Source organism: Crocodylus siamensis, chromosome 14 (assembly GCF_052110815.1).
Source record: "Crocodylus siamensis isolate JL-2025a chromosome 14, ASM5211081v1, whole genome shotgun sequence".
Lineage (NCBI taxonomy): Eukaryota > Metazoa > Chordata > Crocodylia > Crocodylidae > Crocodylus > Crocodylus siamensis.
In genome coordinates this window covers 3767652-3792487 of record NC_143408.1, presented here as the reverse complement: position 1 = coordinate 3792487, position 24836 = coordinate 3767652, and the positions used below count along the sequence as shown (strand labels likewise).

The following is a 24836-nucleotide window of genomic DNA, read 5'->3' as shown; positions in this document are numbered from 1 at the left end:
CCACAGCGTATGTGGAGGCTTCGCGCATGCGCGGGGCCGGGCCACCGCCTCCTGTGTGGAGGCTGTGCGCCTGCGCAAAAGCACTTCGCGCATGCGTGCTAGCGAAGGGGAGGGGGGGAACCTGAGTCGCCTCGGCCTGCCCACCATTTTGTGGTGGGATTACAGCGCACCTCCTGCCTCTCTCTACTCCGCCATGACGGAGACGCAGCCAGCGGCCGGGCCAGCGGAGTCCACGCCTCTGAACGCAGCCCCTGCGGCAGCCCCGGGCTCGGAGTCCGAGACGCGGCGGCTGAGCGAGCTGCGCGTGATCGACCTGCGGGCCGAACTCAAGCGCCGCAACCTGGACACCGGCGGCAACAAGAGCGTCCTCATGGAGCGGCTCCGCAAGGTGGGGGGGAGGGGAAAAGGAGGGGACATCCGGGTCCTTTGTCCGGGGTGGTGCTCCTGCGCGCATGCGCGACCTGCCCTTCCCCCCCTCCCCTGCGGCCTTCACTTGGGCCCGGGTCGTGGCAGGCTGTACGCGGCCCTCGGCACCCCGGTCTGCTGCGCCTCGAGGTATCTACAGCCCCCCCCCGGGGTGCTGATGGTTTTGGGGGCTTCCACAGCCCTGCTCGGTCCCGTCCGGCTCAAACAAAAGGTCTGGCCACCACCGCGGGTGGTGGTCGTGTAGGCATATCAGGACCTCTGCAGGGAGGTGAGTGGCCCCTGGACAAACCCTTGTGCCTGGAGGTCCTGGCTCCTGGCTAAATCAGCATAGCTGTGTAGCGTTTGGGGGGGGGGGGGGGTTCCGGTTGCTGTCGGCTGTCTTTATCTCTTCTCGTCTTGTGCGTTTTCGTCCTCCAGTCATCTATGGTTAGTTTTTGTAGGTTTGGCGAGCGGATGATGACATGTGGATGGCGTCCAGCTGCCTTTGTTTAGTTTTTGTAGGTTTGATGCTATGGCACCCATTGTCTTGGTCTTGTTTTTGTAGGCTGGATGCCACAGCTTCAAACTGCCTTTCTCTCATTTTTGTAGGCTGGATGCTGTGGCACCCATCAGCTTTTCTCTCGTTTTTGTAGGCTGGATGCTGCGGCATCTAGCATCTTTGTTCTTCTCTGGTGCCCAGAGGAGCACTTCCATAGGATTGTAGCAAATGAGGGCTGGAAGGGACCTCAGGAGGTCATCTAGTCTGGCCTCCCATTCAAAGCAGGACTATCCCCAAGATGTATCCTTGTAGTGAAGAGTTTGTCTACCCAGGTCTTAAAAACATCCAAGGATGGAGAGTCCACACCTCGGATTAGCCTGTTCCAGTACTTTACTACCTTCCAGTGAGAGTTCTTTCTTTATATCCAACCTCAACTTCCCTTGCTGCAACTTGAGCCCATTGCTCCTTGTTCTATCATTCACCCCCACTGGGAACAGTCCAGCTCCGTCCTCTCTCGATCCACCCTGCAGCGAGTTAAAGGCTTCTATCAAATCCTCTCTGTCTCCTCTTTTCCAGACTAAATAAGCCTAGATCCCTCAGCCGCTCCTCCTAAGCCATGTGGCCCAGCCCCCAAAACCAGTTTTGTTGCTCCCTGCTGGACTCTCCAATTTGTCCACATCCTTTCTGTAGTGCAGGTCCTGAAGCTGGACACAGGACTCCAGATGTGGTCTCACCAATGCCAAATAATGCTTTCATTGTTGCCCGGGTTGCTTCTGTTTTTTCAGATACTGTAAACGTTGTGCTCTGATTCCCTATCTCAGTGTTGGGGCTTTGTACAGCTGAAATGCGTGATTGCTTTTTATGCGCCGTTTGTGTGTTATGGGCTCAGCTTTTCTGTATGTGAAGAAATAATAGGAGATGAAAGCAGGGTAAGCCCACAAAAAGATAAAGTACCAAGTCAATGTCTTCAACAAAGTGGTGTCATTGCAGTGACTCTCTCTTTCTGTCTCCCATAGGCCATTGAAGAGGAAGGAGGAGAGCCTGATGAAATTCCAGTGGCTTCAGAAATGATGAACAAGAGAACTCCAAAGAGAACTAACAAAGGTACAGAACAGTTCTGGAAAGGTATACATTGTGTCTATAATGTAGTCTTATTTCCTTGGGGGCTAGTTTTCTGAACTTTGGCTGTCCCATTGTTAATGCTACTGGTAAAATTATGCCAGCAACAGCTAAATGTATGAGACTTATCACTGTTTCCCTGACCAGCGGAGACCGATTATTAATAAGTTTAAACACAACTCTTATTGGTACGCCAATAAAATTATGGATAAGGCTTTAAATTTCAAGTGTATTTTTAGGACTAATGACTCCGACAGGATTGTGCCAGGAACAGAGCAAACAGCTGCAGTGTAAAACCATTACAAGCTTTGCCAGTAATCTTAATCTTCAGTTGCCGTGCTGCTGTTTGTTTTCTTTTCATAACTGTGTGTAGTTTCAGTGGCTCTCTAGAAAGATGAAATCTGTGTCGTCACAGAATTGAAATTTTGCATGTAATAAATTGTACAGCCCTGGGGATAATTGTTTGCTCGTATTTGCTTAGTGACTGTTTCAGAGTGGTCCTGAAATGCAAGCTTTTTCATTTGAATCAACATTTTGCAAAGAAATCCTTCCTCTTCTGAAAGACAAGGTAGCCTACTACTACTAATAGAATGTAATTGTGTGAAAAAGCCTCAAATATTGACTTAGGTATTCAGATACACATATTACTGGAATTTCATTTAGCTCATGTTTAAAAACCAACCACATTTCAAAATGTTGCTTTTGAGAGTGTCGTTTGAAGCCACTTCCTTTCCACCCGATCAATGGTGGTTAAGTCTGAAAACCACAAAGTGAAAATCTTACTCGGTAGCAATTTCTTTGCATATTTCCCTGATGTGAGACTTGGCTAAACATGTTCTGGATCTTTAAACTGATAGCCTTTATGATTTGGTCTTTGTGGACCTGCCTGCAATATTTGGACCTAAATTGTAAGTTGTTAATAAATCAATCTTTTCCAGAACAAGTAGGACTTAAATAGTGACATTAGTCTTCTGTAATGATTATTTTTAAAGGTTTTATTTTAAAACATTTTTTATCTTTAATTCCTTTTAACTACTGAGGTCTTGGGGAGGAGAGAATGGTATAAGAAAACATAACTGTTCACTTAGATGTGATAAGAGATGTCATTTAATCACATCTAGTGTTGCAGTACTGTCTCACCTAGGGACAAAATTTGCTTGCTGCATCCGATCTTGGTTAATTTTTTTTATTTTTTAATGATGAATTTGGAACTTGAAGTTTAGCAAAAAGTGTATATATTCTGAGATGTTTATCACCTGAAGAATATTGTTTTCCAGGCCGAAAGCCAGAAGAAGAAGGTGTTGAAGACAATGGACTTGAGGAAAACTCAAGAGATGGACAGGTAAGTGAAATCATGCTTGAGGTTAAAAAGAGGGTGCTGCTTCAAGTCACAGTGAATATAGATCTATTCTCTTTCTTCTTTCAGGAGGATATTGAAGCGAGCTTGGATAACTTGCAGGATATTGACATGATGGATATTAGTGTGTTAGATGAAGCTGAAATAGATAATGGCAGTGCTGTGGATTGTGGAGAGGATTATAGTGCTGATAATATTCTTGACTCACTCTCCGATAGTAAAGACAATACTGATGCAGAAATGAAAGAACTTCCAGATCAGCTCACTGATCAGCTAGAAAATGAGGTGGGTAACTGGAAGTATTTCTACAGTCTTAAGAAATTAAGGAAGATGCCACTTGAAATGGGTCATTTAAACGTTAGAATCCAAATTTATTACTGCTTTGCTTTCCGCATAAGGACATAAGTTGGAAGTCTATTTCTTTACCATTACACGTGCCCTATCTGTGTCAATAACATCCTAGCTAAACATATTTAGGTCTGTTTGCATGCAGCATAACTCAAGCTTTATTCAGATTTTGCCTGTCCTGTTTTGCCAGTCTTTCAACTTAAATCTTTGCTCAGAGATCAGTATGAGAAACTTGGATGTTCTTTATCAGTATATCGCCAGTGAGTTGAAAGAGTCTTTAAATGTCTTGTTTGCTTCAGGTTTCCAAAGTATTACCCATTCCTTATTATGGGGTTGCCATTTCTGTTGTTTTTCTTTTACTGTTACTATCTGAGCATTAATGACATTGCATCACTGATCTCTTAACGTGGAAGGCAAAACTTTTTATTTTATTCAAATTAACACAGCTAGGAGTCCCAGTGGTGGATGACTTTTCTGATATAAGGGCCTAGTGTGTTACTTCTGAGACCTGCTTTACCTCTAAGTGACCACATTTGGTAGTCTTTTATATATTTTAGACTTCTGACTTCACTTTTTATTACCTTACTTCTAAGGTTCTAAAGTGACAAAGTTACTAAATGTTGTTTGTAAATCTCCTTAAAAGATCAGGAAATATTTCCAGTGGACAAGACTAATCTGAAATTAAAGAGTATTATAAACTTATGTTTTATTGGTGGTAAATGGTTCCTTAATTAACCATTAAAATACTCAGCCATATCTCAGTATTCCTACATAGTATTTTGAGGTTGGATCAAGAGCTTCTTTGAATACTGATAAATCTTTTTTTATCTGCCTTGGGAAATGAGAAACAATACTTCTGTATCTGATTTAGGTTTGTCCAGTAAAGCTATATTCAGTATTTATAAGGAATGACATAATTTTCATTTAATTTTTCAGGAAAAGGTTGAGGATATTGGAACTGGTTTAGATGCTGTTTCATCTGACTTGAGTGAAACGAAGGTAAATTTAAAATTCAGCTCTATTGTAAATTATTTGCAGTGCTATATTAAAAATAGTCATTACGCTAATGTCTCAATAAGAGAACTGAAGCTAGCTTTTTATATTGATTAGAATTCAGTTATGATTTCTATTAAGCATTGTAAGACCTAAATTATATTACTTGTACAATGCACAGACTTATCTATTTTACTCTAAAGGTGCACATCTGCTCTGCCTTCTGACTCAATACAGACTAATCCCCAAACTAGCTCTTTTAGTTTTACAGTAAACAGTGGGTTCTCAGCTCACCTGGTACCTTTTTTGCCATTTGAACTGAATCTTTCACAACTGAATATTTCTTTGCTATTTTTGGCTTCCCAATTTATCCTTTGCTGCTTGATTTTTAAATGGCATTGTGTCAGAAAACTGCTGGTTTGCGTGATGAGCGCCACTAGAACTTAAATAGCCTGGCTGTTTCTTTAAAAATACCTTTAATCAGTTGTTATTCATATATGTTCCATCATTTCCTCCTTTGGTGTTGTGAATTATACTGATTAGTATAAATGCGCAGTCTGGTTTTTCTGTAGATATTCATATAATTGATATGGGAGACATATCAGTACCTTGTAGCATTTTGAGTCATCTTCAGGCAGACTTGGCTGAACTAAGAGAGCCTTTTTTTGCTTTCATTTAAAAATGGTTCTGGATAAATCAATCTTAAAGAAGCTTTGAGATTATATTAATTGAGACATCTTTTAAAATTCATGCATTGTTTTTCAAATGTAATTTAAAAACTTTTAAAAGCACTTTTTTTTCCTTACAGAAAATGGAGGAACCATGCTTGGAGCCAGGTACTGTTAAAGAAAAATATAATCCTGCCTTTTCAACTAATCCTATTGAGGCCGCTAGATATTTTATAAAATACATTAGTTTGCATTACATTTCTTATGGTGGACAGCCCAGATCATGCAAGGGTCATAGAGATTGGAAACCCAATCATATCCCCAGTTCTATGAAGTAATGTCTGTCGTTCAAGAAATATTTCACTGACATGTAATAGTTATTTTAAAAACTTCTTTACGATGCTAAATAGATACAGAAAAGTTGTTTGTAGTTTTTAAACTGAGATTGCCACAAGTAAAACAGATCTTGTGATATCCCACAGTGCCATAATTCTATAACTGTGTAGAACAGAGAAGGCATTAGAAAGTTATTACAGGGGACTAAAATGTAAAAAAAAAATTAAATTAGTAACTGGATACAGAAGAAAGAAGACAGAGTTTCTTCCTGGAAATTTCATACAAATACTATTCACTTTCTGGACTGCAAAAATACTTGTGCACCAACAGAAGATGCCCCAGTTTTCATGTTGGACTCTGCTAAAAGAATTTCAGTGAAATTAGAAAATTGAACTTTCAGTGCATTGATTCATTCATTCAGTTACACGTCTTGGACTTGGAAGCTAAATAGAGAAGAACCAAACCTGAACAATTTCATGAAGAATTTCAAGGAACAGCCAGAAGGTTTTTATTAAATCTGTGGGGGCGTTTTTCTTCCGTGTAGCTTTCGGGCTTTAACGTAAGAGTTTGTTAGAGAGCAGATAGCCTAGGGCTCTTACTGTTGTGTCCACTAGGGTTTTCCAATCTCTGTGTAGCTTAGAAGGTCTCTTGGTGTTAGTGTGGCAGCCATGCCAGTTCCACATTTGTGATTGCTGTATTTCCCTGGTGATTAAATCTTGTGCCATTCTATTCCTGTTAAATCCGTAGAAAATGAGAAAATACTCGACATTTTGGGGGAAACTTGTAAATCTGAGCCACTTAACGAAGACAATTCCGAAGTGGAGCAGCCATTTGCACAGGAAGGAAGTAACGTGGTGCCAGGCAGAAAGCTAGCGGAGGAAGAGGACGCTCTTGCTGCCGCTGAGTCGGAGGAAGAGGCCTTAGCTTTGGACAGCAAATCGGCCCCAGCGGTGGCAAGGAAGGAGGCAAAGCGTTTAGTTGTAGCGAAAGGGGAGACAAGTGAACAGACAATAGAGGAAGAGAAACCGGAGGACTCTGAATGTTTAGGAGTAGACCCCGTAAGCGATCAGAGTAGCAAAGCCTCCCAAGGCCCGGAAGCCTCTAGTGGGGAAACAGCGGATAAAGGCGCGGGTGCCGAAACCAAAGATAGTAAAGAAGATGCCAAGAAACCCGAAGACAAAGCTAATGCTGAAGACTCATCCGCTACTAAAGAGTCCTCTACCAATGAGGGCGGTGATCAGAAAAAGAGGTTTGTTTTTTCTCAGTTCTAGACCAGATGCTATCTTTTTTCATTGGTCATTAAGTGATGCAAATAAGCTGTTTCCTTCAATTGGCCAGCGAGACTGATGAAATTGTAGCTTATTCCTAAAGAATCTCTTTTGTTTCCTCTTATGCAGTTTGTAACTGGTCTGATTCTTTTCCTCAACCTTCAAAGGTTGTTATCTTAAATTATTCCTGTTTTTAATCTTGCATAATAGTCCATTTAAAAATCTGACTTCCCTTATTTCTTGTCAGATTTCTTAAAACAAGTTTGCAAAGTGTGTTTTGTGTTTCACAACATGGTTTCTGGTAGGTATTCAATTATAGCACCTATTATTATTTAGGGTTTTTAACCTTTTTTTTCTTTCCTGATTGAATAACACTGATTTTTGTCTTTAGCTCAGTTGAGGAGGACAGAGATACAAAGGCAGTGTCAAAAGATGAAAAAGGTAGGCTTCATTTAAAAAAAAAAAAACACAAACCAAAAAAAAAAAGACAAAACAAAAAAAACCCTTAATGTTTATTTGCTAAATCTCAGAACTTCGTTGCCATTTTTAGAATGCAGTATTTTAAATGTGTGTCTTCAAAAAAGTTGGCTAAAAAACCTTGTTTTAAATGCCAACAAAGATGCTTTATAATTCAGACCTTTTCAGGGGAATTTCTGTTACCATCTTATAACCCATTTTCTAAGATTTATTTTTTCCTTGTTTAAGGATCTCTGTTGTGCATGTCTCCAAAGAGAGTTGCCACTTTTTAGCATGTATGCTTGCCATTGCAGCTGATTAACACTTTTTGCTGAGGAAAGTGTTCCAGACTAAGCACATGCATGAATATTGTGTGTTCTATATCATTTCCTATTTTGCTAAAAACACTAATGTTTTAATAATTGCACATCTCACTCTAAATGTTTTAACTGCACACCTGCGACAGTCTTTAAGCTGTTGTCTCGGATCTCAGTCTTTGACCATGTCCAACTTATACTGCATGTACTCACTGGAATATTTTGACAAGCAGTGTCAGCTGGGGCCTTGCCTTCCTCTCTCCTTCCCCCTCTTGTTGCTCAGCTGCAGCTCCAATACTCTGCCCTGTCTCTCTCACAAAAATGGAAGTTGGCAACATCTGGCTGCTAACCTGTAGCACTCCAAATGTGTTAATATTGGGAGCAAATGGGCATTTCTGTTTTGGCAGCCTCTTTTACGCCATTTTTTTTCTGACTCTGTGTTGGTCTTCTCTCATCTAACTATTGAGCCTAAACCCAGTGGTCTATGCCAAATTACGACTGCTGCCTAATAGACACTGTTGGAGTATCATGTTTGTAAGAGAGCTGCATTCTGGACATCACTCTGCACATGTTTGGTTAACATTATCCCAACTGGAGAGTTTGCAGAGCTTTTTTTGTCACTATTGAAATCTGCATCTGAAAAATCTGTTACAGTGCAGATTCTGGCAGATGCATTTTTGTAATCTAAACAGTGAGGGCCTCCTCTCCTCTCAGATGAAGTCAAGTTTTGGAAATAGTGCCTGTGTGATGGCAAGCTCCCATGGAACTATGAAGAACAGTGGTTTGGTGATTTACTGTAGAAGACGGTACTCAGCCAACTGCAGGTAGCTGCTGAAGAATTTCCACTTTCAAACTTTTATTCCATATGTGCAGGTTCTCTGTGATAAACCTGTCTAATTTCCAGTATTAAATGCCTTCTCTTCTGGCCCCGGGTACATACCAGCGCATTGTTCCTGCAGAAGAACTTGCCCATCACGAGTCATGATGTTCAAATTAAGTTGCAGATACTGCTTGTCTAAATGGTTAACAGAAAGCAGGCCTGTGCTTGTCCAGTGAGAGCAAAACTTTGGGTCTGGATCTCTCTTGGGGTATGACACTAGTTGCAGGAACACGTTTTTAAATCTACTAGTGAGACAAAAGTTGACATTTAAAGTTGAAATCAAAAATGTTTTGGTCAGTTCACCCGAACAAGGTGTTGAGGTTGGTTATTCTAAGCTCAGGCTGGGGAATTCTTGAAGACATACCTTGGCAACATAGAAGAAGGAAGATAAGGCAGATTTCATTACCTGTAGCACTGAAGCCAACTCATCAATGTACCAGAAAATGATCTTTGCACCTAAATGGAATATGCACATTAGTCCAAAAATTCTTGAGGCTGCTGGAGTGACTGACACAGAATTGGCTGCTTGATTTTTAAGGTCTGTTTTTATATGTTGCTGACATAATTTATTACCAAACTCAGGATCAAGAATATTCATTCAGATGGTTGACAGAAACATATTCAATGCAGACCTCCTGTTTGAAGTGAGATCCCATTGAAAAGGAATGCTTTTGTAAGAAGAGACCTTTTTTTTTTTTTTTTTTCCTCCCCCCCCCCCCAAGACATATAAGAGAAGGGGAGACCTTTTAAGTAAAGATGCCTTATTTGATGTAGAAACTGGAAGGAACATTCAGTTCCAAGGTATTTCTGTCTCCAAGCTGAGTAGCAGTTGGATCTATTTGCCACAGTATGGTTGCTAATGTGAGTGAGTCCAAGTGGTGTCATCCAGTGCAACCTGTTGGCAACTATCACACAAGTCCCTTCCCTCTAGCACTGGTGCCTGCTCAGCTAGATCATGAATAACCTTTTTAGCATGCTTCAGAAATGCTCGTGTGTCAGAGAATCTGCTTGGCAGCATTTTGGGGCTTAGCTTAGACCCTGAGCAATAGACCTGTGTGAGTAAGCAGCTATTCGATCCGGGTTTGGATCCAGCCACTTCGGATGCCAGGGATCCAATCCGGAGCTCTGGACCGGGTTCCCGCTTTGATCCGGCCAAAGCGGCTCCAGGTGACATGGGTGCTTGTGCAACTGTCTGTCTTGGGGCAGCGGCGGGGGGGTGGGGACAGCTACTGCAGGGCTGGCTGCTAAGCTACAGTGTTACCAGTTACCAATTAATCATGATTTACTCAGGGACTAGCTCAATAGAGAGTACCTAGCTACTACATAACGAGTTAGGGAGCAACAATTAACACCTACAAAACCACAGACTGAGGAGAGGAAATAATACAGACAATCAGTTGCCCTAAGACAGAGACAGTCAGTTGCACAAGCACCCATGTCATGAGTTTTGTCTGTCAGCAGCTAGGGGTGGAGGGTCCCAGAGCCCCCCTGCACCTAGCTCCTCGACAGCTGGCAGGCTTTGTGGCCACAGCAGGGGCAACTACCCCTGCAGCTTTCGCATGGCTGCGCCTTAACACACAGTGTCACCCATGTCACAAGTGCTGCTTGTCTGCAGTTTGAGATGCAATTCCCCCCCCCCAAACCCCTGTACCGATCACCTTGAAACTTGACAGACTTTGTGGCCTCATCAAGGGCCACCACCCCTGCAGTTTTCATCCCCTTGTGGTGTAACACATACACATGACATGAGTTTTGCTTTCAAGAATTTGGGGTACAGTTCCCCCCAGACCCCTACACTGATCTTGAGACTTGGCAAGCTTTATGCCCTCAGCAGAGGCTACCACAAACCCAAACCAAAGTTATAGATATTTCATTGATTCCCCATTATACCCTATGGCTGGATCTCCAGGGCAGCGCCAAAGCTTTTCCGAAGTGGTTCAGGAGCTTTGCACCGCTTTGGAAAGACTAACAGAGCCAACGCTTCGATCTGGACATGCTGCTTCAGACGCCAAAGCTTCTCTGGATCTGAGGCAGAGTCCGAAGCCTCACACAGCCCTGCTGTGCAAGCATTATGACCTACCTTTGGTAGCTCAAAGAAACTTTTTTCATTTTTAACAATTAACTTGGGTACTTTAAAAAATTTTATCAAAGGCCAGTTTTGCAAATCATATTTCATTAGCTGTAACTAGGACTTGTCAGTCCTTCTGGTCATCTGGAGGTTCTACTGTCTGATCACCATTAGTGGACTGGAAGCTGTATGTACATAGACTTCAGAGAGAATTGTTAACATGCCTCATGGTGACCATTGTCTGGGTGGATCCCCAGATCTGCTTTTCATCCCCATTCTTCTGAATCCCATGGCTGCTTGGGACTGAAGTAACGAAGGAGCTGAGGGAACAGTTGGGGGTTATAAAAATGTGCAGGAGCAGGTGTAATCCAACCGACCTGACAGTCAAAAAGATTATGTATGCAGGCAATAAGTGGTGGACCTCCGTACAAAACTCCTCTACCTACTGCTGGTATGTAAGATCGGTAACTGTTCTGTGTTAATGGGCATCAGTTCTTTATGTTGAATAACGTGCTATATTTTCACTATGCATGTCAAAGCCTCTAGTTTTGTCTTAACTTAAAAAATGTGGAACTTACACTTCCTAAGCACTTTCAGGAATGTGAATCAGTGGAGGTAAATATTTCACTTTGTTTCATTTCATCTGTGACTACAGAATGTGGTGCTTATGGAGCTGTTTATTTCAAAAATGTTTTATTGTCTTTTTAAACCAGGTCGCACTACTAGCAGTTCTGGTAGAAACTTTTGGGTGAGTGGACTTGCTTCCACCACCAGAGCTACAGATTTGAAGAATCTTTTTAGCAAACATGGAAAGGTAAGGTTTGTAATCCATTTATTCTTGCTATTTAGAATGTTTTTTGTTAACTTCTGGTAACCGCAGCTGAAAATGCGGATTACCAAAAAAAAATATTTTTGGAGCATATATAACAATAAATCAGCCATACAACAGTAAATTCATATTTAAGCTTTTTTATTTCATTCCTCACCCTTAGAAGAAATGTCTTTCCAATACATTGCTTGAATCATGTAAGTTTGTAACTTTTTGTTATACATTTACTTTATCTGTGTTGTTTTGTTGTCACAGACTGCTCATAAATATGCAGGGATGCATATGGGAGTAGATTGCACTTTAAATTACAAACTTTATTTCTGATAGATTATTTAAGAAGAGTAGATCTCTAAATGGAGATTAAGCCAAACATTGGTTTATCTAAAGTTAACACTGCTGCCAACATTGACACGTGAAAAAGCTTGTTATTGGTTATTGCAAACTTACCTTGAAAGGTAATGAAAACCTTAACTGTGGTCATGATAAATTAAACCAATTAAACTCAGCACAGCTCTAGACTTATGTTTTGAATCGCATGGGTTTATTCTGTGTTATGCAAAACAAACCATGTTAACTGTTGCTAAACAGAAATCAGTCATTTTGCTCACCTGATCAATCCAGAATTTCATTTGGTGATGCAGGAGGGGCTAATCCTAAAAAAGCACATATCAAAAATACATGTGACAACCTCATTAATATTTGCCTCTTATTGAATAATCTGTCAATGTTTCTTGTCATTCAAACAAAGGGACCCTGTTCCCCTTTGGAATAGTGGCTGCTTGCAGATGTAAAAAACAAAACAAAACAACACTTTACTTTTAAAGTCGGCACGCTCCAGCACCTGCCCAGAAGAGGCAGCACGTTAGTTGGACCCAGCTCACCCAGTGTCTGCTTTAAGTAGGGCGTTTTTGGCGTTTTTATCTAATAGCTGATTGAATCAGCTATTAGATAAAAACTCCAAAAAGCTGAGCTGAAATGCCTGATCTATACAGATGCTATGGAGCCGGGTTGAAGTAACACACTGCTGCTTCCAGTAAAGCGCCATGTTTTTTCCCTTTGACGTCTGCAAGCAGCCAGTGATTCTAGGCAGAGTTAAATTTACACAGAGGTAAAAGGTACACCTGCAGTAAATGTGTTATTTAGAAATAGGTTGCGTTTCCAGCTGTCCCTCCATCTGGAGCCCGTGTGAATTGGAATTATTCCCTTTATTATAAATTCTGCTTTACAAATTTTTTTTCTGCGTAAATAGCTTTTATGGAAATACTTCTGTGTCATCTTGGGGGTTTTTTTCCCTTGCTATTTCCTTTCCTGCTTTTGGTGAACACTTTGTCTCTCGAATTAAATTGTTTTTGAAAATGTAAATGTTATGGCTGGCGTTGTAGGAGTACTCTTATCGATGATTAGTAAAGCTGTGTTTGATACTGAAGGGTAGAGCTCATCTAAGCAGGCTGTTGCAGAACTGACATGGGTGGGAACTGAGTTAACTTGCCTTAGGCACTTGTTCCTCTTGTCACTCTTCAGCAAGATGCTACTTTGAGAGACAGACGTTCTAGTTGTCTCCTGAACAGAATTTGCTCTGTGTCTCCTTTTCACCATTTGAGCCTGCAAGTGGTTTGGCCACTTGAAAACTGATGTTTCATTGATCAGAGGCAGCATTAAAGTAGAATGAGAGTGATATTAACATTTCGTGTCTTTAAATAGTCTTCACGTGTCGTTGTTTCCTTATCTCAGAATTGTATATATGTTTTTCCTCCTTAAGGTGGTTGGTGCAAAGGTGGTGACCAATGCTCGAAGTCCTGGTGCTCGCTGCTATGGTTTTGTTACAATGTCTACAGCTGAGGAGGCAACAAAATGTATTACTCACCTCCACAAAACAGAGTTACATGGGAAAATAATCTCTGTAGAAAAAGTAAGTGGAAATTCTCCAAAAATAAATAAATAAAAGCACATCTGCCATTGGAACATACATTACTGAATTTCTGTTTTACCTGGGTTTTTTAATACAATTTCAGGCAAAAAATGAACCTGCTGGGAAAAAGCCAGCCGAAAAAAAAGAGAACGAAGTGAAGAAGGAAACAGGAGTTAGCGAAAGGTATTATTCTATAGATTCCCTATTTTGGAAATGAAACATGTTCGAGTTTTGGGGTGTTTGCTGCTTTGTTTAGAAAAATAACCACATGAAGAAATTCTTAAGTTGCATACCATTAAAAGAGGAGTTCTGTGATGCAATCACCTTATTTTGTAGTAGCTTTTCTGTTTGTTGTGTTGGCCTTTTGATTTTCAGTTTAAGTCTAAGGAGGCCATTGGAAACATTAGCTGTTACCACTAGAACATGTTAGCAGAAAAGACCTTTAATCTTTTAGAGGGGCTTCAACAAAATTTGGTCCTTCTCTTGTCATCAGTTACTACCCTATAACGTTTATATAGAACACATATCTATATAATAACATATACCCTATAACATCTAATTGCTGCTTGGTTGCAGATCTCTTCAGCTTGAGAGGCAGATTTTTATGTAACTATCCAATATGGGAACATGGATGTGAGCCACAAATAGGCTTATCTAAAAATCTGTTGAGGTTTTATATTTTGGTGTTTAAACATTAAACAGATTTCCAGTACTAGTGTATGCAATCACATATCAAACTTGCATCATCCGAGGGATGAAGAGGGCACTGCAGTGTCTGAAAACAACATTGACAGCAAGAAAGGAAAGAAACCGAAAAACAAATCCCTGATTTAGCTTCCCTAGATGGTCTTGACCGTAGATCACCTGTTTAGACTTTGATGTGTCCTGTTTGTCACTATGATAAGAGCTGAGAGATCCAGCTGGTTATTTCCCTTGAATGTCAACATCCCCATACATGCACTGTTAGCTTGAGTCTCTATCAGATACACTTAAGTTCAGTTTTGCAGCTCGTTTTGGGGTTTTCTTTTCTTGCCGTTTTAATCATAGTTACATGGTCCTTCTGACCCTTACTGCAAAATCTTCTGCTGTTAGCATTTCCGTTGCATCTGTTAAGTTAGGCAGGCATGTTCTGTATTTGCTTAGAGGCCTTTCATTTGCTTATACCCTTCTGTTGTAAAGCCTGCAACACTTAAATGTCTGAGACCTACTCTGAAGGCCTTTCCAGGGTTCTGATCCAGGCATCAAATCTGGTCGCTTGCTAGAGCTTTGTAGTATCTTTCTCTCATGCAGCTGGGTTCTGTGTTACTAATACGATTACGAGCAGTTGAAGCTCAGATGTTCAGGACTTTGTTCCCAGAATTTGTTCTTCTTCAGTGCCATGCTGCTTCTCATTTCCAGAATGCTGAGTACCAGCCAGAAGGCTTCATCTGAGTCCCCTACTTTACATATTTTCTTGAAGTAGACTCCTATCAAATGCATGACTAATTGTACGGCTTTGCTTCATCGGGTTCTCACCTTCAGAAACTAATTCTGGGAGAGGTTTTCTTAACCCCTACATACAAGGGTAATTGCCTTGTATTTAGTGGACATAACCCACAGTATGCCTGAGATCTTTCTTTTGTGTGTATTGCAGTTATCATGCAAGGCCAAAGCTTTATGGAAGCTGTACGCTGTGTTCTGATCTCTTTGTGCTTCATGCCAAAGGAATGAGCATTTTCAATATGGCAACTTTTGGCCCAAGTTTCTGAGCCAGTGTTTTATGTGCAGAAGGAAATCCATATTGGTCTATTTCTGGCCCAGACTTCCTGCACAGCGCTGCCATTTTTTGTCAGTGTGTTGCTGGCTTTTTTCCCCTCCAACTTTAAAATCTCTCTGTAGGTCTGGTGGTGTTAAAAAAGATGAGAAGTCTGACCAAAAAGATGATGCTAAGAAAACAGAAGAGAAAGATAGAAAAGATGAACAAGAAAGAAAAGATAAAGATGATCTGAAAATGGGGTCGTCAGACCAACCTAAGGCTGCCAAAACTGGTAATTTAACTATTGTTTTGCTATAGATTAACCAGCGTGATTCATGTGGATGCTTAGAGTTGTGCCTTCCCAAACAAACAGTTGTTTGCAAAGTGTTTTGGATTCTCAGGTGAAGGGCAGAGCCATATACTTCATCTGTTTTTCCCTGACTTTCAGCTTTTACACAATTTTGGGCATTATTATGGGTGATATAGGGAGGAGATTTGAAGGTATTCTGTTCAGAATCTGTGTTAGAGCAATTTGGGCATTGGGTGCATATATGTGAAGTGGTCATCGTAGCGGGTACCTTTTTTCCTTATTAACGTTAGCATCCGTTGGGTCCCCTTAGGGGATAGAACTCGGAAACAAGCATTGCTTGGCCTTGTAGATTTAGGAGAAGAAAAAAGCAAATATAATTAGAAAGAGGCTTTCCAGCTAAAATTGTCAGACTGGACTTTTACTTCACTCTAAAGCCATAGTAAATGCTGGGCAATGGAAGAAAATGAGGCTTCGTTTTTGGTTTTTTGTTTTAATTTAACTTTGTCTTCCTGTTTTGTATCTAATACACAAGGCTGAATGGTTTACTAGGTCAGACTAACATTAAGTAAATCCATCATGACTTGTTAGTAGAAAAGGGTGAACACTGACAGTTGCAATATGTATGGATTCTGTTTTCATTATAAGATTGAATGTTGCTGGTTATGTTGACAGGTGTATTTCATTTTCATCTTATTCATGTTAGACATTGGAAGTTATAAACGACTGTAGAATTAATCGAGTAATATCCAAGCCACTGCTACTGGTACTACTCAGTTTGTGGAGTAAAGATTTACTTCGATACAAGAGGCACAGAGATTTGAATTACTCTGACACAGCATCATTTAAGAGGTTTAAACATTAATTTTCATTTTTGGCAGGTCAGTTTGTGTCACTGAAGGCAATGCCTATTCTGCAAGCTACATGCTGTGATACTATTTTTCTGTTTTTTGTAGGAAGTAAAGGAACTGAGAGGACTGTGGTAATGGATAAATCCAAAGGAGAACCTGTTATAAGTGTGAAAACTTCAACTTCATCGAAAGAGAGAGTAAGTTTAGTGTCCCTATACAGGGACCGCGTATGGTCCTTTATGGTATCCTTGTGTGATCACTGAAGATGTGTACTTGAAAACCTTCACATAAGATATTCTCAGGATGAGGAATGGGAAGAAACTGAAAATATGTTCTGATTTTTGGAACTTATTTCTCTACTAGATTTGCCCAGTTACAGCTTCTGCACCCTGTGTTCAGTAGTCCTTTTAGTAAAATAGCTTCCAGATGGCTAATGCCATAGGCCAGGCTGTAGTCAGGCTGAACAAATGTTGGCATTTAAGTCTTCTGTTTGTTATTTGTGATCATCTCTGCACTGATAAAAGGAACAGTGATTTTAAATCCATGCCTGGACTAAGCTTCAATAGATAACAGCTGTGACAAGAGGGGACAATGTTATAAGTATTTTGTTGTAGTCGTGCTCTTATACACTGCAATCTGCTAAGCTCTTATCCATTTTTATCTTAAATACAGAGCATTAAGAGTCAGGACCGCAAATCAGAAAGCAGAGAAAGGCAAAGTATTGTGCCATTCGACAAAATTAAAGCACAGCGGAAAATGAGAGAAGCAGAACAACGCCGGTAAGCGGCAAATTGTTTTGAAATTGTTCCTTTTCTGATTTTGGTGACTAGTCTTTACCTAAAGCCATGGAGCAGGGATGACTCAATTCATAGTTGGTATTTTAAGTAAACCTTTTTTTTTTTCTCTACTGAGAATAGCCTACATTGATACCTGCTCTCAGGTCACACAGCACGATGCCATAAGCCCTAGAATTGTCTAGAAAGCACTGGTGGAGATCATGTAAGGAAAGTACAACTCAGATTTGTCTTCCTCTTTTACTTCCTATTTTGCATGTAGGTTTGGGGAGGGGGCATTATATATTTATTAAATACACCCTCCTCCTTTAGCCCAAGGCACGCACAGTCACATGGGGAAGAAGAAAATCCCCTAAAACAGTCTTTAGTGCTGTCAACAGTCAACTTAGTGCTTTCAAGAATGTCAGGGTGGTCTCTACTTCAATATAGAATAAATCTCTGTAGTGCTTTACTGATTATTCCGCGAAAATCCATTCTTTGTGTCTGAGGATAGAGACCTAGTACAGATAGTAACATATTTCTCTGCTTCCCTTATCTTTTACTGTTGTGTATAAGGAAGGATGCAGGTGATATTCCACATTTAAATTTTGTGCTAAGCTTCTAGTTTGAATTTAATCTTAAATCATTCTTCTGCCTTTGCAGACCTCAACTTATTTAAGGAAAGTTAGCTTTGGGCAAGGGAGAAACATTTTCATAAGTCAGCAAGCCTGTTTATGAATACATCTTAAAGAGTTAGTATCTGTCCACAGATCTAAAGCCCCTGTATATGGTTGTGACCCTCTAACATTGAGAATTTGAATGGAGACTGATGTTGCAGATCTGAGCCTCTGCAGCTTTCTCACTAACCAGTCCCAGTTTTCTACTTTTGAGAGTCTCTCTACGGTATTAGGAGCAGAAGAAATGAACTTGGAGCATTTGGGGTGAGGATCATATGGCCACACACTTAACTTTTTAGATCAACAAGGCTGTGTGCGCCTTCAAGGATGCATGTTGGGGGAGGCAATGTAACTGAGTTGAGTTGAAGGAGCAGATTCCCCCTTGATGCTGAATACTCTTGTGTCTGATCAGAAGAAACAGTCGACACAAATTGGTTGTTATTATGGCTCTAAGTTTTTTGCTTTGCAGTTCATTTTCAGTGCTGAAGGGTTACATCTCTAAGCCTTTCATCTTTCTGTATGAACAGCACCCGTGAGCGGCGGGAGAGACAGCAACACCTGCAAGCCCTCCGGGAACGGGAGGAGAGAGAGAGGCTTGAGATTGCTCGCGAGAGACTAGAAATTGAAAGGCAGCGTCTTGAAAGAGAACGGATGGAAAGAGAGCGGCTGGAGAGAGAGCGAATGCACATTGAACATGAGAGAAGAAGAGAACAAGATCGCATCCAGCGAGAGCGAGAGGAGCTGCGGCGTCAGCATGAGCAGCTACGCTATGAGCAGGAGCGTCGATCTGCAATGAGGCGACCGTACGACATTGATGGAAGGTGAAAGCAGCAAATGCAGAGGAGAAATCATTAGCTCCCTGGTGTAGGTGGGAAAGCTTAAAACCCTTGAGAGACCCCCCCAAACCATGAAGAGAGCTGGGTAGGGAAATGGTCATCCAAGAGGGATATCAAGTCTGAATTCTAGGCAGTAATGTGTGACTGTTTGTCACTGTTAAAGCCTTGCAAAAAGACATGAAACTGTTTCTTTAGTCATGCCGCTGTATGCTGAGAGCTTAGAATAAGCACCTCTAATGATGGATGTGGTCACAAAAGAAACTTTATTTCAGGTTGTAACTCCCTCCAAGTGCTGTTGGAAGTCCCATGTTTGTGGCTTCTAGGATTAAAGCAATCTGTTTTGGGGCCTCTAACAGGGAAAAATAGACTGGGAGGATTTTCTATGGTCATTTTGTCCACTTAAAGATGCCAATACAGGGTGAATAAAATATTTATTTTCTAGTTTCAGTACACACAGATTTTTTTGGTGTAGAGATGGTGTTGATAATGGTTTAACATATAGCAGTCCTGTTTTCCTGAAACCCACGTGTATTAATTATAAGTGTCTTTAAACGCTGCAGAATAGAAATGGAACATTTTACTTTGTAGTGAGATTGAAGAGAATAGAAGTGGGATGAACTGGTTTTTTTTGTTTTTTTTTTAAATAGTGACATTTATACTAATTTATTTGCATTTACACTGCCTTTGCTCTGCTGTATTCTTTTCTCTTTACATGTCACTGTCCTTCTGATGAAAGAAAATCATTCGAGCTGTTAACAGTTCTGCTTGTTATTGGGGTTGTGGGGGGAGCAACCAGTTGAGCTCAAATAGGGAAGAACAGAAAAGAAAAGTCAGTCTTGACTAAAATATTGTTTGGGACATTCACTTTCTTACAAGGCGGGATGATCCTTACTGGCCAGAGGCAAAGAGAATGGCAATGAATGATAGATACCACTCTGACTTCAGCCGCCAAGATCGTTTCCATGACTTTGACCACAGGGATCGTGGCCGTTACCAAGATCATTCTATAGACAGGTTAGTGCCTTGTCTCCCCGCACTGCCTGAGGCTAGAGGGCAACGTTGTACTTCAAAGGGCATGTTTCTGTGTTGGGTTTTTTTGTTTGATAAATACTAGACATTGCTGTTAAGAGTCCTTGGAACATGTTTCCTTGTCTTGACGGATCTTTTTCATTGGTATGCACTGATTCCTGGTGTTGCAGTTTCCTGATTCACAATGTGTTTAAAAGCTTATGTTCACGTATAACTGAGATAAAGGTGAAATAGCATATTCTGTTTGTCATGCTGTTTGTCATGTTTGGACTTGCTTGGTTTTCTAACTGGTGGGAGTGATTTGTGGGTTTTGCATGTTCACGTGAGCTTTGCTTTTCACTGAGCAGCTGTGGAAGCCAGAGGGGAACAGCTTTGTTGCGCAGTGTCTGGGGAAATCCTGCCCTCGACTGTTAGCATAAACTACTGTATTATTAATTTTACCATAAGGTTCTGACGTAGATTGTTCCCTTTACAGGAGAGAAGGATCCAGAACAATGATGGGAGATAGAGATGGACAGGTAAGTTGTGTTTGGATAGAATCTTTAAAAACAGAATGGCTTAATTTTTACAAACTGACTTCCTGTGATGAATGTCAGATTTAAGTTGTTCACTGAAGTAAGTGATGTAGAAAAATTAGACCCCCTTGTAAAGTTTTATTTTTTTTTAAAAAATGTATTTATTGTAAATCTGTCACGGGTGATTACTTTGGCCCTATAAATACAGCTAGCAGATGCGTCAAAGTTATAAACCGTTGCAAAAGGGAGGGTGTGTGGATACCATATGTGAGTGTGTCAAAGTTTTATAAACCATTGTAAAAGGGAGGGTGGGTGGATATTGTACAGGTATGATGCAGGGGTACAAGTGAGCAAGCAAGTCATTGGAAGAATTCCACAAAGCAATGATCAAGATACTGTGAGCCAATATGGAGTTAATGAAAGTTGTTTGGAGGAAAATGTACTGCTCCAGAAGAATAACCAAAGCAGTAAGATTCCTAGATGGGTCTTATAGTGGCCAGCTCTCCTCAAATGCCCCCTACTGATGGATGAGTTATTAAATGGGGAAGTTTTGATTAGCACTAACCAAGTCAACAATCAGTTTCAACATGCCCTTTGCCTTTCAGCATTATCCGGATGAGCGGCACGCAGGACCAGACCGCCATTCGCGGGACTCACGGGACAGTTGGGGCAGCTACGGGTCTGACAGAAGAATGAGTGAAGGGAGAGGGATGCCCCCGCAGTCCCGGTTAGTATGTGGAAATGAGGGCCATCACTCACCAGCACTTCATGAACTTGCTAAAGAGTGACAGTGGGATGCAGGTTCACAAGTGTAAATTGCTTGTCCAGATAATTTCATGAAGGGTCTGTTCTTTCCCAGGCAGGCAATGAATTTACATATGTAGCTCCTTTGTGTATCATGAAGCTCTGTAATAAGGAGCTGCTGTGCAAAATGCTTTGCTTGTAATTTCAACTCTTGTAAGGCTTTCTCTTATAGAGGGTTTTTTGTTTTTTTTTTTTTAAATTCTTTCGCTGATACTGCTGAAATTCATAGACTTCCAATATTGGAAGCAACCTCATAAGAACATTACAGGGCCAATCCAATGAACCATCCAACCCAGTATCCTCTGTCAGTGGCAGGAGTGGATGCTTTAGAGAGAGAGCATTGAACCAGGTATATCTAGAGTGATCCATCCGCTGTTCATTACCCTCCCCACATCCACCATCATTAGTTTAGAGATGCCAGAGGATGCATCTCTGATCTGTATTCAGTTTAATAGCTATTAAGAGATCTGTCCTCTGTCAATCTGTTTAGTCCCTTTTTGAACCTAGCTGTACTATCTGCCTCTACAACCTCCTTTGGGAATGAGTTCCACAAGTTTTAACTATGTGCTGCATACAGAAGCGTACTTCCTCTTGTTAGTTTTAAACCTGTCTCCTACTAATTTCACTGTTTCAGCCCCCAGGATCTAATGTTCTGGGACTTGGTGAATAACAGTCCCCTGTTCACTTTTGTCAGCACCGTTCAGGATGTTATAGACTTGTGTCATACCCCCTCCACCTTCTCCTTTCCAAACTGACATGTCCTTTTGGTCTCCTAGTATGGCAACTGCTGCATACCCCTGATCATTTGGTTTCCCTTTTCAGTACCTTTTCAAATTCTACTACATCCTTTTTGAGATGCAGAGACCAGAACTGCACACAGTACTCCAGGGTCATCAAATCCAACCCCTCTTACAGACGCAAGATTTTGTATTCTTAAACCATCCCAATTAAAAGCCTATTCATCCTCCTCTTGAAAACTTCTCGTTAAGGAGATTCCCTAAGTGCCCTAGGCAGCTCGTTCCGTTGTCCTGCTGTTCTCACTATGAAGGAAGCTTTTTCTGAGATTTGATCTAAATCAGCTTTGCTGCAGTTTAAACCCATTGCCACGTGCCTGGCCCTCTGTGGCAAGAGAGAGCAGTCTTTTCTGCCTTCTGCGAGGTAGCTTTTCAGCTATTCAGAAAGCGTTCACTCATGCCCCTTAATCTTCTTTTTCCAAAGCAAATGTATGGGTTTTTCAGCCTTTCCTCCTGCAGCTTGTTCTCCAACCTCTTTATCGTCTTTGTCACTTGTCTCTGAATCTCCCCCTTGCTCCCTCCCTCTGCCGGTTTCTCTACAGTGTCTTTGAAGAGGGACTAGCTTGTAGCTGAAGGGCTGGATTTGCAACTGTATTAAATGAAAGTGACACCAGAATCTTGGCAGAAAACCCAGCATGGGACCACTTTGAAATCCCAGCCCCCTCTGCTGAGCCTGTGAAGTGGCAGGCACACCTTGTCAGTCCTTGGGAAGAGTGCTTTGTTTTTCTGAAGGGACGACAAGGTAGTAAAAATGCATCCAGATCTGAGAAGTCTTAATTTATTTTAAACAACCTAGGCTGCAGGAAACGAAAACATTCTTGGATTGATCAGGATGGTAAGCCCCAAGTACTTGGAGGAGAAATCGTGGGGCATCGGATTTACCTTGTAGGATAAATTGGGTTAAGGAAATCCTGTTTCCTTATTTGTTAGAGTAGATTAAACTGAAGACTATTGTAAACAGGATTGGAACATACCTTGGTAAATTACTTTAGCATAGTGGAGCCCAGATACTTTTCTGGTTAAGTTCCTTAGCCCCTTGTGAAGAAGAGGGTTTGTAAACCAACCAGGTTTCTTTAGCTTAGAAGGGAAGCAACAAACAGCTGCAGGGCTCATCCTTCATTCAGTAACCTTCTGTGTATTGAGCATCCTGATATGAATGACTGGGGCTCTGCCATGTATTTATGAAGGGGGGGCTGTTTGGCTTCTCCCTGCACTGTCAAAATGATGAGGAATATTCACAAAAAATGTTTTTCTTTCTAGAGACGGACGTGACTGGGGAGATCACGGTCGAAAGTTTGAGGGACATCAAGATCGTTCGTGGCAGGGCAGTGTAGATGGAGGAATGATGGGACGGGATCATGAGAGATGGCAAGGTACACCAGCTGCGCAATCGCTTATTGTGCTTGCTCGCCCTTCGGTAGTTGATGTATGAGGTATTCTTAACATCCCAAATAAGGTAAAATAGAATATGGGGATAATAGACAGCGTTTGAGCTTCCTTTTTTTTATTTCCAGGTGGTGGCGGTAGAGGCAGACCTGGCCATGTGATGCATCGAGGAGGCATGTCAGGGTAAGAAGCTATGCCGAGCACTTGGTTTGTTCACATTCTTCCCTTTTTTTAAATTGTTTTTTTGTGCCAGAACTATTCAGTGTAGTATCTTGAAAGAGCAAAATAATTGAGTTGCGCAAAGTGAAATCCTTCCGTTGCCAGGCTTGTCGTTTACATTAAAGACAGTAATAAACTATCCCCATGATTTTTTTGTATTGCGCATTTTACTGAAGAGTGAAAATCATGCAGAGACGAAACAGCACAAGTTTACCTCAGTTTGACAAAAAAACCCAAAAAAACAAAAACCCAGAGTTGCGATGAAAAACTAAGATGTCTGGATCTGTTTCTAGGCGTGGCAGTTTCATTTAAAGTGGCAACCAAGGCCAGATGACACACGGAGAAGGAATGCAAGAGGAAGGATTTGCCAGCGTGGAGAGAGCAAACAGACCCGACAGTTCCCATTTCAGCCGTCACTACTGAATGTGTTTTCATTTTTTTTTAATGTGAGATGGCAACAGAGGTGAATTCTGTTACCCATGGTTACCGTTACCTGTAACTTGTGGGTTACCATAAGTGTAATTTTTTTAAGCTGCTGCCATATTATATAGCTCAATACAATGTGAACTCATTTGTTTTTGTAATGTGTTGTTCATACCCCATTTAAAGTATGTTTGTTAATGAGGCATTCCATTTTCCATAAATAAAATCAGTTTACAGTTAATTGGTTTACGAGGTCTTTGTGGAATTCTATTTTGACAGTATACTTGCAAATCAAGGTAACTTAAGGATTGCTATTTGTTGAAATAGGCATTACCTCCATCTCGGGCTGTCAAAATGTTTTACAGCACCTCCTGCTGGAAGAAACAAACGAAGAGCAGCTGTTTGCTGCTCTAGCATTGTTTTCACAGGTCATTAAGCTGCAGGCCAAGCATGATCGCTGATCAGGGAACTGGTTGCCTTCAAAAAATTCTCCAGTTTCTTTTGTATTGAACTCTTAATTCATCTCGGATCAGTCCATTTCTACGTTACCATGGGGCTACCCACGGCTGTGGCCCTTCTTTCTCATTCATGTCAGTGTGAGTTCCAAGACGCAGGGCAAAAAAGTGTCAACTGTTACAGCTCTGGGAGATGAATCATTTGAAACCTGCCAACGCTCATTAATGAATCAGTTATTCCCGTCTTCCCCGAAGGGTCACTCACTCACTCCTTTTGTCTTCAGAGAATGTCCCTCAGTTGCCTGAAGAAATCCCCATTGATCCCATTAACCTTTTCTTGTTACCAAATGCAAGCTCTGCAGCCGTTTTCGCTGACAGCAGTACTTCCTTCTTCAGCAGAGGGTCTTTAAGCACATATGATGAAAAGGCTAAGTGCTAGACCCTGTTGATTCAGTGGGGGATTCTCCCCTAGCCTGTTTTAGACTTGAAGCTGCATTTTTGCATGATTCCACTAGATGGCCACATTGGGCTGTCTATGTCCTTCCTTTTCCCTCCCACCTATTTCAAGTAGCAGCTGCTC

General features: G+C 41.2%; 1 protein-coding gene across 2 annotated transcripts; it reads left to right on the top strand.

Annotated features, from left to right (window-relative positions):
• Positions 1–97: 97 nt before the first annotated feature.
• On the top strand, positions 98–24042 carry LOC149853205 (scaffold attachment factor B1-like). 2 transcript variants are annotated; one of them, XM_090027866.1, is made up of 21 exons: positions 98–388; positions 1921–2008; positions 3301–3365; positions 3450–3665; positions 4665–4727; positions 5530–5557; positions 6473–6974; positions 7385–7434; positions 11428–11528; positions 13303–13452; positions 13556–13635; positions 15331–15479; positions 16451–16542; positions 17018–17124; positions 18323–18616; positions 19508–19645; positions 20136–20178; positions 20781–20902; positions 23034–23146; positions 23288–23342; positions 23672–24042. In XM_090027866.1, exons 1-21 carry the CDS (start codon positions 194–196, stop codon positions 23688–23690), a joined length of 2670 nt encoding a protein of 889 aa, XP_089883992.1. In that variant the 5' UTR covers positions 98–193; the 3' UTR covers positions 23691–24042. The 2 variants fall into 2 exon arrangements, with proteins under 2 accessions (XP_089883992.1, XP_089883991.1); XM_090027865.1 differs by having other exon boundaries at positions 1921–2029.
• Positions 24043–24836: the final 794 nt, after the last annotated feature.